Genomic DNA, 12,370 nt, shown 5'->3' with positions numbered 1-12,370 from the left:
GGCTTTCTCTGTATGTCCTTTTCTGCACATTGCTTTATTCACTTATCAATTTATTGGGAACTGCTTCTTGTGTTTAGAACATCTATATTTCCTGCATTCTATTTAACAGTTTTAGTTTTCCATTGTTCCCATAATTATTTAGTCAGTGCCATACTGATGAACTTTGGGGTTGTTTCCAATTTTTCATTATTTCAAACAATGCTGCAATTAGCACCCTTGTGCATTTAGCTTTGCACACCTGTGTAACTATTTCCGTAGGATAAATTCCTGGAAATGGAATTTCTGAGTCAAAACCATGCACATTTAAGATTTTCATAAATATTTTTAAACTGACCTCCAGAGAGGCTGTATTGATTTACATTTACACAATGAATGCCTGTCTTGTGCACATACTTGCCAGACTGATGTTATGAATTTTTTTCAGTTTTGTCTGATGGGTGAAAAGTGTTTTATTATGGTTTTATTTTGCAGTACTTATTGTTAAGGTTGAGCACGTACGTTTGTTGGTAATTTCTCTTTCTTTGGTGAATTGTCTGTTCATGTCCTTTGTTTGCGTTTGCTGGGGTTGTTTTTTCTTTTTCTTATCAACTCACAAACCTTTCTTATATATTGTATCAATCTTTTTAATATGTGTTAGAAATAACTTCCTTGTTTAATGTTTCTAGTTTGGCTTTGCCATATAGAAGTTTTACCTGTGAATGAGATCAAACTTAAATGCCTTTTGGTTTATTTGTTACTGTTTTTTTTTTTTCTAATTTTTATTGGAGTATAGTTGATTTACATGTTACTGGTTTTCATATCATTTTAGAAGGGCCTCCTCCCTCCCAAGGTTATAAGAATGTTCACCCACTTCTCCCTTTTAATATTTTGTTTTTACATTTAAATCTTTCGATGTAATGAGTGAAATAGAAATCCAGCTTCCCACACTCTCCCTTGACTAGCTAATTGTTCAAGAAACAATTATCAAATAATCTTTTCCCCACTATTCAAGTGCCACCTTTATCATGTACATGCTAGATTCCCATGTGCATTTGCTGTTATTTCTGGACTCTGTTCTGATAGACTGTGCCATTCCTGTGCCAATCCCAGCTCACTGTGCTTTCAATATTTGATAGGCCAGGTCCCCCCCTTACTCATCTGTTTTGGAATGTTCTGGTTTTTCTCATTATCATTCTGGATAAACTTTTGAATTGTTTTGTCAAGTTTCCCAAATTATCCTTTTGAGATTTAGAGACTTCATTGAATTTACTGATTTAGGGAAGACTTACATCTTTTACATTACGGTCTTCCAATTTAAGAACTAGTTATTACTCTGCCTATTCAAGTCTTCCTTGGTTGAGAAACTCAAAGTACTTTAGTTTTATTGATTAATCGAATAGAGGTCCTATACTTTTCTTGTTAAAGTACTCTTAGATATTTTATGATTCTTGTTGCTCTTATAAATGAGATATTTCCTTCCATTAACTTCCTAACTAATTATTAAAAAGCTATTGGAAATCCTGCCGTTTTCGACAACATGGATGGACCTTGAAGGCATGATGCTAAGTGAAATAAGTCAGACAGAGAAAGGCAAATACTGTATGATCTCATTTCTATGTAGAATCTGAAAAAAAAAAAGAAAGAAAACCAAACTCATAGATACAGAGAGATTGGTTGCCAGAGCTGGGAGGTGGGAGGTGGGGAAAAATGGGAGGTGGTCAAAAGGTACAAACTTCCAGTTATAAGATAAGTAAGTCCTGGAGAGGTCATGTACAGCATGGTAACTATAATTAACAGTACTATATTCTATGTTTGAAAGTTGCTAAGAGGGTACATCTTAGAAGTTCTCATCACAAGAAAAAAAATTGTAAGTATTTGTGGTGATGGATGTCAACTAAACTTATCAGGGTGATCATTTCACTATATATATATATATATATAGTGAAATTTTAAAAAAACATAAATAATTTAAAAGCTATTCCTTGTTCTTAACTCTTATCTCTGTCCACACCCTCTCTATGGAGCTCAGTCTTGGCCTTGAGTACCATCTCTATGTTGATGACTCCTAACATCCAGTCTTGTCGGCTCTCCCAAACCATCATCGTCTTATCTCTAACTTGGTATTTCCTAAATTTCAAAAATTCTCACAGCACTGTCCTAATTTTTCATATTCTGTATTCCACCTGTACTGTTATTTATTTGCTTACTGTTTTTCTTTAAACCAATTCATTAAAAATAAATTTCGCCTTACCTTGTGCAATAATTGCTGTGAAATAACAAGTAGTATTCTGATGTGCTGATTAGAATTTCTCTAATATGCATGAGTATAAATACAAAACTAAAAGGCATCTCTGGTATCATCCATTGCATTTTTGAATCTCTGGTCTAGCTGGTAACAAACCTGAATATTCACCATTGCTTCACAGTCAACATTCTTCCCTCATAGCCCCTCTCAACCCCACTTTCCATGCTATGTCAGGCTGATCATTTCCTCAGTCACCTGAGCGCCAAACTTGGGCTTCGTGGATACCCCCTTCGGCCCCTTCATCCCCATCAGAGGATGTTTTCTTTCAGTTGCATCTTGCAAACTGTCCCTTTGCCTTCCATTCTCCCAGACACTCTTTTTATCCTCCTCCCTGGATTCCTTCTTGAGGACCAGCCTCTTGCTTTGAGGCCCCTCCTTCTCCACCAGCTTCATCAAGGTTGACTCACTGCCCTCAGCATCATTTAAACACAGTTGCTGTGCCCATCCCACCACGGCAGATAATCACGACACGAGCTTGGGACCTTCCCCCTGCTCATCCAAACCTTACCTGTACTTTTAGGCTCACTGTACCTTGTCGGAGGAGTCCAGCTCTCTCCCTCTCCTACTCCTGGAGCACTGCCTGGTGTCGGCTCAGGTATCTCACCTCCCTGAATAGACTACAAGCTGCTTGAGGACAGGCTTCAGTCGGAACGTTCCTTCTGCACCGGCGCACGGCCACGCACACATCAGATGCTCAGTTAGGGTTTGCTGAGTCACTGCACGGTGGCGTTCCCAAAGACTTTCCTCCAGCTCCACCTCTCCCTCTCACGTGCCATAGTAACCCGCCCTGCACAACCTCTGGCTCCCACCAACCAGGGGCAAGAGTGAAAACGGACGGGTATATGAAAGGCGGAGCGCACTGAAACATAAGAAGCCAGTTCTAGGATCGTTAGTCTTTTAATATATTATTCTGAAAAGAAAGGAATTAAAAAAAAGTTCCTGACATCTCTTCTGAGTTTTTTGTTTTGCTTTTTAATTTAAATAAATACCCTGCCCGCCCCCCACCCGCGAAAATTTCCCTCCTTCCCCATCATCCCCCCCATCCCAGGTGCCAGACCCTCACCCCGGAGCTAAGTAAGATGCCTGCTTCAGAGCAGGCCAAGCTCACTACCAAATACTGGCGACTTGTAAATACTGTAAATGAGCCCTCTGGCCCCCAGGCTCCCCGGAGCCCCTCCCTTCTCCTGCTCCACTCCCCACTCCAGACCTGTCCCTAGCTTTGGCGGGGCGTGGATAGCAGGGCCTTTAGGCGTTGGGGAGAGTGCCAGCTTGGTTCCCTTTACTTGCCTGCGATTCCCCACTCCTTGTTCAGGAGTAGATCAGAAGGGCCCCCCAGCCCAAAATAAATAACAAAATAAACAGCACCTCCCCCACTCCCCACTCTCTAAAAGAGCCCCTCTACCTCTCACTCTCGGGTCCCTGTCCCTCGCTGACCCGCCCCCCCCTTCTTCCTCCCTGACCCTTCCCTCCTTCCCCATGCTGACCTGGGCTTGGCCTTCGCCCTCTCAAGAGGAGGGGTCTGCTTGGCTCAGTGGGAAGAGCGGCGGAGGGCCTCACTCCCAACCTCAAGCCAACCCTCCCCCAAGTTTCTGGGGGTGCTGCTTGGCGCCCCCAACCCAATGGGCCCGGCCGACTCCCCGTCTCGGGGGCTAGGGTGGAGGGCAGAGGTTCTCCCCGGCTCTCTCTCACCTGGTCCTTCAAGCGTCCCTCTTTCGAGGCCGGTCTCCCCCGCCCCGCTCCCCGGTCCCGGCGCCCCGGCCTCCTCAGATAGCGGTGTCCCAGAGGACCGTGTGCTGCCGACGGCAGGGCGGGGTGCCGGACTTGCGGGGCTCAGGCCCGCGCCGCCAGCTGGGGAGGATGGGCATGCTCTCCTGCTTGCAGAGGCCGCGGTCGGGCCGGTGGCGCGCCTTGATCTCCTTGCACACGCAGCGCTTGCGCTCGATCACCTCCAGCAGCTTGCCGTCGCGCTCGCGGGTGGCCTGGGGCGGCAGGGGCAGCGGCAGCGGCAGCGGCAGCGGCAGCGGCAGCGCAGGCTGGGTCTGTGCCCCTTCCTCCCGCCGCCGGCCCCGACGGGGATGGGGGGGAGGGAGGAATAAGGGGGTCAAGGACCTCAGAGTCACCCGGCCCTGTCCCCACCGCCGAGCGCCGAGGCCAATGCGTGGCCCAGAAACAAGTCCACTCTTGCCCCCAAGGCCTCCGTCCTCTCTCCCTGCGCCCTGGTGCCAGGCGGTGCGTGTCTCACCCCAGGAAGGGGCGCCTTTTCAAAGCCGTCTTCCCAGCAGGATGCATTTTTCCACCCAGAGGGGATGTCTCTTTCTAAATGCAACGCACAAAGGCGCACGTCGGCCAGTGGCGGCCCTGGCTGGCTACCCAGGATCTCCCCCAACCCCTCGCTCTCCAGCCGTCCCCTTTAGTCGTGGCAGGCCCCAGCCTGAAGTCTTGCCTTTCTTCCCTCACCCGGGCCTTCTTGCCTACCTGTTCCTTCACAAATAAAATGCCCAACCCCGTCTCCCTCCTCACCTGGCTCGGGGCATCCCTGGGCTGGCTGCAGGGCCGAGGGGTGTGGAGCGCGGCCTGCCGGACTCCTGAGGTGGAGGCGGAGCGCCCCAGGCGGTAGCCTCCCGTGAAGTCTGAGGCAGAAGACGGAGGGGTGAGAAGGGAAGGGGCCTCCACGTTTCCCTCCCCCAGTTCCCTGAGGACAGCCCCTGCCAGGCCGCCCCCCCACCCCCCCGCCTCATTAGAGGAGGAAAGGGGTTGGAGATGTGGTATTAGAATGTAGGGCCCAGGGGCTTCCCGGGTGGCACAGTGGTTGGGAGTCCACCTGCCGATGCAGGGGACGCGGGTTCGTGCCCTGGTCAGGGAGGATCCCACATGCCGCGGAGCGGCTGGGCCCGTGAGCCATGGCCGCTGGGCCTGTGCGTCCAGAGCCTGTGCTCCGCAACGGGAGAGGCCACAGCAGTGAGAGGCCCGCGTACAGCAAAAAAAAAAAAAGAATGTAGGGCCCAGGATGAAGACCCTGAGAGATTCCCCCCAGCCCGCCCATCTGTGTGCTGGTGTACGAGGGCTGAGCGTGTCACCTCCATTGCGGTGGCAGGCGGGGAAGGTCTGGCAGGGTATGGGCAGCGCGGGGCGGCTTCCTCCTCGGTCCCCTCCGTGGTGGATCCTGGCCAGCAGGCCCTCTGCCCCCTGGCTCCTCACTGGGATCCCTGATGCCACAGAGCCTCTGTCCTCACGCTCCACCTTGCCTGCACCCTCGGCACTGCCATTCCAGGCCTGGACACTGTCCTCGACCTCTCCTGGGTGACAAGGAGAGCTCTGAGACTGTACAATGAGAAGGGTCTTGCTGTCCCCCCAGCTATACACACCGCGGCCTGGGTGGACCAGAAGTAACTTGCCCCGTTGCAGGTCACAGCTGGGAAGGGGGGGGGCCCTGCTTCACACAGAACATACACAGAAGGAGGGACGCCAGTCCTGGCACCACCCCTGGGCTGACAATCATAGATATTTACTGCTGCCAAACCCTCTTCCCCGTTCAGAGGGGTCTCCCCTACCCCAGTTTAACTTCAGAGCCCCTCCAGCCCCAGACAGTGCCAGAATAAACACCGTCTGAAACAGAGACCAGGGGGGCTGTTCCCTAGGAGGGGGAGAATTCCCAAAGCCGGGAAGTGAGAAGGGGGGCATTGGGGGAAGGGCTGCATGTGAACTAAGCTCATCTCCCAGAGTAAGCCTGGCAGAGCATTGCGTTGCCAAGCAACGGTAGGGGCCTCCCTCTCCTCTCCCTCCTGTCTGGATGGGTTGCCATGGTAACGGCTGGGAGGCAGCTGTGTTTAGCTCCTAGTGTGCGCACACTCACAAACACACACCCCTGCAGCCCAGCGAAGGGAGGGGCAGGGAATAGAGCGGGACAGGGCAGGAGGAGGAGACCAGATTCTACCCCGTCCCCATCCCAGGTCTTCCTGCCCCTCCAGAGCACACACGGGGACCCCATCCCTTCAGTCTGCTGCATGCCCCCATCCCTCTTGTCTCCCAGAAAAGTTCCCAGTTCAGGACAATGGGCTGTGGCTTCCAAGTATGCCCTTCAACACCTCCCCCAAATCATCACGGACATCCCCTGTCCCCTCCCTGTCACCCCCTCCTCACTCACTGTCCAGCTCTTTCGCCTTCCTCCCGCCATACAGGACCTTCCTCTGCAGAGCCCAGCCTGCCCCAAACGTCGAGGCGCCCATCTCCTCTTCTTCCTCTTCAGGTGTCCCCGCGCTGGCGATGACGTGGGCACAAGAAAGGCTGGCAAAGGCCCCCCCGTCGGTCCCTTGCTCCTGCAGCTGGATCTTGACCACGGGGGATGGAGCCCCCATTCCACAGCCCTTATTCAGCACCCCCCCAGCCTTGAGGCTCTCATAGGCAGGGGGTCTCTTGAGCCCAGCTGCCGCAGCTGGGTAAGTCCAGAGGGGGGTCAGGGGGCCTGCAGTTGGGTCCGGAAGGCCGTGTGGGGAGGCCAGGCAGGCGCGGTGGTGGAGAACCCCAGCTGCTGCGCCCAAGGCCCCACCATGGGGGCTGGACTTGCCAGGCACGGGGGGCCTCGAGCGGGTGCACAGCATCCCGTGGAGGACGGAGATCTCCTTCTCCGTCTTCGGCTCCCCAGCACCCAGGGGCGGACCGGTGGGCAGGACGGAGCGCGTGGTCACCTTGACTGCGGAGCACATCACGGTGTAAGACACGGCCTTGTCCTTGGGGGGCCCGGGGAGCAAGGCAGCAGGGGCAGGAGGGGCTGCCGGCACCCCTGCCGCCTTGGGGCAGATCATGCTGTGGGAATTGGGGAGCTCCCTCTCCCCCCGGGGCTGGCCAGAGCCCTGGGGCGGTAACGGTGTCGAGTGGCTCCGGGCTCGGCCCGAGGGTCCCAGCAGCAGCAGGTTGGCAGCGGGAGGCGGAGGCGGCGGGGGAGGCGTCTCCCGCTCCCGGGCAGGCACTTGGGGAGCTGGGGTGGAGCCGGCTGGCTCCTTGGAGTGGCAGAGGACCGGTAGCCTCGAGACCCCATCGCCAGGGGCTCGGGAAGCAGGCTTGGCCTGGGGGAAGGCCAGGAGTGGAGGACGGTGCTGGAGGAGGTTGGGGAAGGGCGGCGGGATTTCACAAGGAGTGGTCTTGGTGGGCGTCCCCTCCCTCCTGCTCGGGAGGGCTGAAGCTGGACGGCGCTGGGTGTGGAGTTGAAGGGCGTGAGGCTGGTGCGGTGTGGAGCTTGCCGTCAACGGAGGGGCCCCATTGGCGCGGCCTTCCCCGGCCTCCTCGGGCAGCGGGTACTTCATCTCCTCGTATATGGCCTCGCTCTCTTCTGAGTCCGAGTCAGCGCCAGCCGTTGGGGTCGGCCCCCCCCCACCCCCAAGAGGGGGCCCAGTCAGTCCCCCTCCACTCCGCCCTCCTCCCCTGAAGACATCCCCCACCATCTCAATGTACACCGGCTCTTCTTCCTGGGCACCCACCTCAGGGTCCCCAGCTACACAGGACCCCCTACTGAGGCGGTGAAGGGGCGGGTTCCCCCCTCGAGGAGAGGCGGCTGGGGGACAGGACTCATCAAAGGAGACAGAGAGCTGGGTGTTGGGACTTCGCCTGGGCTTCTGTGGAGGAACCTTCCGGCTGGACTCGCGGCCCTCCGGGGTTGGCTTCTGTGAGCCTGGGCAGGAGTGGGAAAGAGAACAAGAAACCGGGCTGTAAGTCGAGGAAGGAAATGGGGAGATCCAGTGTGACCTCTTGACTCACCAGCAAGGACATTTCTGCCTCTTCATTTTCCCCACATCCCTCAACTTACAGCCCCAGTGGGTTCTTTTCCTACCGGTCTGCCTCCTGTCCTTCTAATGAACGCCCCAGAATCTGCAGCTCCCACCCTCAATTCTCCCTGACCCTCAAGGCCCTCCAAGGCCACCCCTTTCCCAAGAATGAACTTTTCAAGGATCTTCCCCTGCCCTTGAATGGTTCATCTCAGGCCCTTCCAAAAAGGAACCCCCCCCCACTCCTTCTGAGAATGGAACCTTCCACTTCCTTGGTTCTTCCCTGAATGAACCCTCCCGGCAGGCCTCCCCTGGCCTGGAATGGATCCTCCCAGCTCCCGGCTCCTACTGGGCAGGGGTGCTGGTGTCTCACCTGCTTTCTTGCTGGGGGGCGTCTCTGCCCCCGGCCCTGTCATGCTGAGCTTGGTGCTGGGGTGTCTCCGGGGCTTGGCCGGGGGTCTTCGGGTGCTGCCGTCCTCTGTGAGGCCCCCCCCGCCCCCCCCAGGCCCGCCCCCCACGCTGTCCATGCTGCCCACCGAGTGGCAGGAGAGGGAGCGTGGGGCCATGGCGCTGCGGCAGGGGTGGGGGGTGTGCTCTTGGGAGGCGGGCATCGTCATGAAGCCCATCCTGAGCGAGCGGCGCAGCGAGGCAACGTCCCGCACGCGGACCCCCGGCCCTGGGCCGGTCCCGGGCCCCGAGGAGCCTGTGGGAGCCCCCTCCTTACTGGAGCTGGGGAGAGAAGGCCCAGATGGAGCTCAGGCCTGGGCCTCCCACTCCCATACCCCAAGAGGGGTTTGCAACCCTGTGGCCTCCCAGGTAGGAGGAGGGGGGCCGGGGTGGAGATGGGGGGAGCCTGAGGGTCCAAAGCACTAAAGAATCTTCAGACTGAATTTCTAGGCTTTGAAAAAGGCAAGGATATGGAGGGCAGGGATGAGAGAAGGGGTGAGCCTGTGTGCAAGGGAGCATTCCTGGAGCTGGCCGACCGCAGCCTGGGCATCTCTGGTGCACACACACGTGTGGACAACTTCGTACATAGAGATGCAAACCCAGGCAGCGCAGCCCCGCCTGGCACATGCTTCTGCCACCCTGGCTCTGCTCCTTCTCACCCTCGCGCTGGCCCCACACCTGGCCTCTGGCCTCCCTTCATGTCTGGCTGCTGCGGCCTCCACTCCCACACCGCCTCCTTTCCCAGACCCGGGCTGTACCGCCGCATCCTCAGAGCAGCCTCCCCCAGCTGATCCTTCTTCCTTCCTGCCTCTCTCTCTTTCTTTCTTTCCCTCTCTCTCCCTCTCCTTCTCCCTCGGCGCTGTCCTCTCTCTGTCACCCTCCCAGGCTCGCCCCCCATTCCCTTTCACTGTCTCTGAGCTTCTGTGTAAGTGAAGAGGGGGTGCGGCTGGCAGGGAAGAGGGGAGAGCTGCGGTGGGGTGGGCTCTCATTAAGGCCCTGTCTACTAACCCTTCATTAGGGAGAGATCAGTGCAGTGACAGCTCTGATTAATCTAATTAACAACAAGAATTAAACTCCACAGTTTTGAGGAGGGAGAAGGGAGCAGGGAGGTGGCTCTGACTCAGGCTCCGAGTGGCTGTGCCATCAATGGGAATGAAGAAGAGAAGGGAGCAAGACAGAAGAGGCCAGGTGCCAGGTCCCCGGGAGGGCAAGGAGAGGGGGCGAGCTGTGTGTGTGTGTGTGTGGTGGGGTATTGGTTCCCAGCCCTGGCTCCTCTGCAGGGCCAGCCTGCCTGTCCCCTACCATACACACACACACACACAGCCCCATCACTGGGAGGGGGCCAAATGGATCGTCTCTGGCGCCCCTCAAATGACCCATCCCTGGACTGTGAGGGCAGCAGGGCCTGCCCCTTCCAAGGTCAGGTGACAGGGGAACCAGGAGCCAGGCCCACACTGACAGAGAGGAGGACGTCACAGGCCAGAGGTGAATCAGGAAGGAGTGTCTTGGGCCTCTGGGGATGGGGAAGAGCCAACAGGGTGTCCCTGGACTGGAAGCCCCCTGAGAGGCCAGGGCAGGGGCTGGAGCCAGGAGCCAGGAGCCAGGCAGGGACAGGGCGTGTGCAATTCCAGCAATTCTGTAGTGAGCACGGGCTCTGAGATCAGACTGATGACCAGGCTGTTGGAGTCAGGAAGGGCAGAGGGATGTGGCCCCGCCACGAGGGAAGCAGAGGTGGGACAGGTGAGGGGGCAATCTGGGATGCGGCCTTACCTCCTCTTGGCCTCCTCTTCCTTGTGCTGCCTCCACTCCAGCTTGGTTTTTCGGTAGAGGAGGTTCATGTCGTGGGGCAGGAGGCAGGTGCTGGGGATTCCTGCTCAGCGCCACCAGGCCCGGGGGGCGACCCTCCCTGGGTCCCGGATCCACTTGGTGGGGGGGAATGGAAAGGAAAAAAAAAAGAAAGATGTGGGGTGGTCGGGGCCAGGAATGAATGAGAAAGAGAGAGAAAGGAGCAGAGATGTGACTCTGGTCCTCAGAGAGAGGAAAACAGATGGAGGCACAGAAAACCCAACGCCGCCTCCAGGACCCACACACGTACAGACACAGACGGACATGTATCCAGAGTCACACACCCTGACAAAGGTGTTCAGAGCCACAGATACACACTCTGGAGAGATCAGACTGACACAGAATCCCATCCTGTAAATACATCCTGATCCACCACACAGACAGGCCCCACCAACCTACAGCAACCCTGCGGCCACACAAACACACATTCAGACCCACAAACCACCGGGCCACAGACCCATATCTACCAACAGAGGACCAGACACGCTGATTGGCACAGGTAAACACAACCTAGGAACAGCCAGACACACAGACATAAACACCCCGACACACCCACAGCACACACAGACCTCCAGACACACACAAATCGGCGCACCGAACTGGACGTACCTATAGACAAGGAGTCATGCCGGGGCCTACTTGCCTACACTGCACCCCGCTGGGGAAGGGGGAGACGGTCAGACTCCCCACCCCCTCTTGGGGCCTGAGGCTGGGGGGTGTCATGAGGGCAGGGTGGGGATGCTGGAGAAAGGGTGGGGGCATTCTGAGTTGGGCAGCTACAAGACCACCCATCCATGTCTCTCCATTCCCTGCCGACCCCCTCACCAGTCCTTCGCCTGGGCCCGGGCTTCCGTCCACCCCTATTCCTGCACCCTGGCCCCTCAGCGAAGGTCTCCGCCTCCCTCGCTGAGGGCCCAAATCACCTTCCTCCTCAGGGATCTGGGAGGCTCCCGGCTTCCCTCTCGCAGTCCCCGCCCCTCCATCCCACCCGGGGGTCTCCAGTCTGGCCTCATAGCTACCTTCTGAGCTGCGGCCTCCATACCTGCCCTGGTTTCCCTTCCCCCAAACACACTCTCCTTTGCGCTTTCTGCCTCACCTCTCCTTCTAGGCGCCCCTCCTCACTGCCGTCCTCTCCCTTCCCTGTTTGTTCCAAACCTGGCCGGCTTCATCCCCCTCTCCATCCAAAGGCCCCAGGTTCCCGGGCACCCCTCCCCTTCCCCTTGTCCTGCTACCCTGGGTTTCTCCGTCTCTCGCCCCGCCAATCCTCCCTACCCCTTGTCCCCCCATCCCACCTCCCCGCACCAAGCCTCCCCAATTTCTACATCACCGTACCTGGCCTGCCGGGCGCCGGCCCCCCCATGCCGGGCTCCGCCCGGAGCAGGAGGAGGGAGGAGGAGAGACAGAGAGAGACCGGGGGGGAGCCGAACAGGGCCCTGCCGCAGAGACAGCCCCGCCTCCGGGTCCGCCCCCAGACCCGCCCCCGGCCCCAAACCCACCCTTCCACACCCTCCAAGGACGGAGCGGGAGTGGCCGTGCTGCGCTGCGCCGCTAGGCTGGGGTGGGGGGCACCGGGCCAGCGGAGCCGGCGGGGGGACTCGGAGAAACGTCGTGGGGTGCAGGGGACCCGGCGCCAGCCCGCCCCCGCTTTGGGGCGTCCGCCCCTTGTAGCCCCTCGCCCCTGCCCGGCAGGGCCGTGCTGGGTTTGGTGTCCAAGGCCCCGGCGGAGCGAAGCTGGGCGCAGCGCGCAGCGGCGCCCCCCAGCGGCGACCCGGGGCCTGCACCCACGCGCGTACCCCGTGCGGCCGGCGCTCCCCGGGTGCGCACACCATGTCCGGCCCGGGCGAGGTTGCGGCTGCGGGGCCCGGGGTGCAGTGAGGCGGCGAGGCCGGCAGGGGGGGCAGGTTTCCGGGCTGAGGGGCTCTGAGAGTCGGGAGCTGGACCATCCGCGTCTTTGTCCAGCAGGGGGCGAGCTCCCTGGGCCGCGCCCCGTCTTCCAGCCGCCCCCCAGGTACAGGGAGGGCACTGGAGCTGGCTC

General features: G+C 57.6%; 1 protein-coding gene across 1 annotated transcript; it reads right to left on the bottom strand.

The window, feature by feature from the left end:
• Positions 1-3,688: 3,688 nt before the first annotated feature.
• On the bottom strand, positions 3,689-11,614 carry NYAP1 (neuronal tyrosine phosphorylated phosphoinositide-3-kinase adaptor 1). The gene is given in 7 exon segments (XM_089895721.1): positions 3,689-4,323; positions 4,805-4,914; positions 5,362-5,577; positions 6,429-7,949; positions 8,417-8,879; positions 8,881-8,941; positions 10,261-11,614. Coding segments are annotated over 7 exon segments (2,715 nt in total). The 5' UTR covers positions 10,329-11,614; the 3' UTR covers positions 3,689-4,047.
• Between the last annotated feature and the right edge of the window lie 756 nt (positions 11,615-12,370).

Source organism: Delphinapterus leucas, chromosome 15, assembly GCF_059928025.1.
Source record: "Delphinapterus leucas isolate spDelLeu-1000000601 "Yukka" chromosome 15, BTC_Dleu_Yukka2, whole genome shotgun sequence".
NCBI classification, from domain to species: Eukaryota; Metazoa; Chordata; class Mammalia; order Artiodactyla; family Monodontidae; genus Delphinapterus; species Delphinapterus leucas.
Note: the sequence above shows the minus strand (reverse complement) of the source record. Positions and strands in the feature narration are given on the sequence as shown.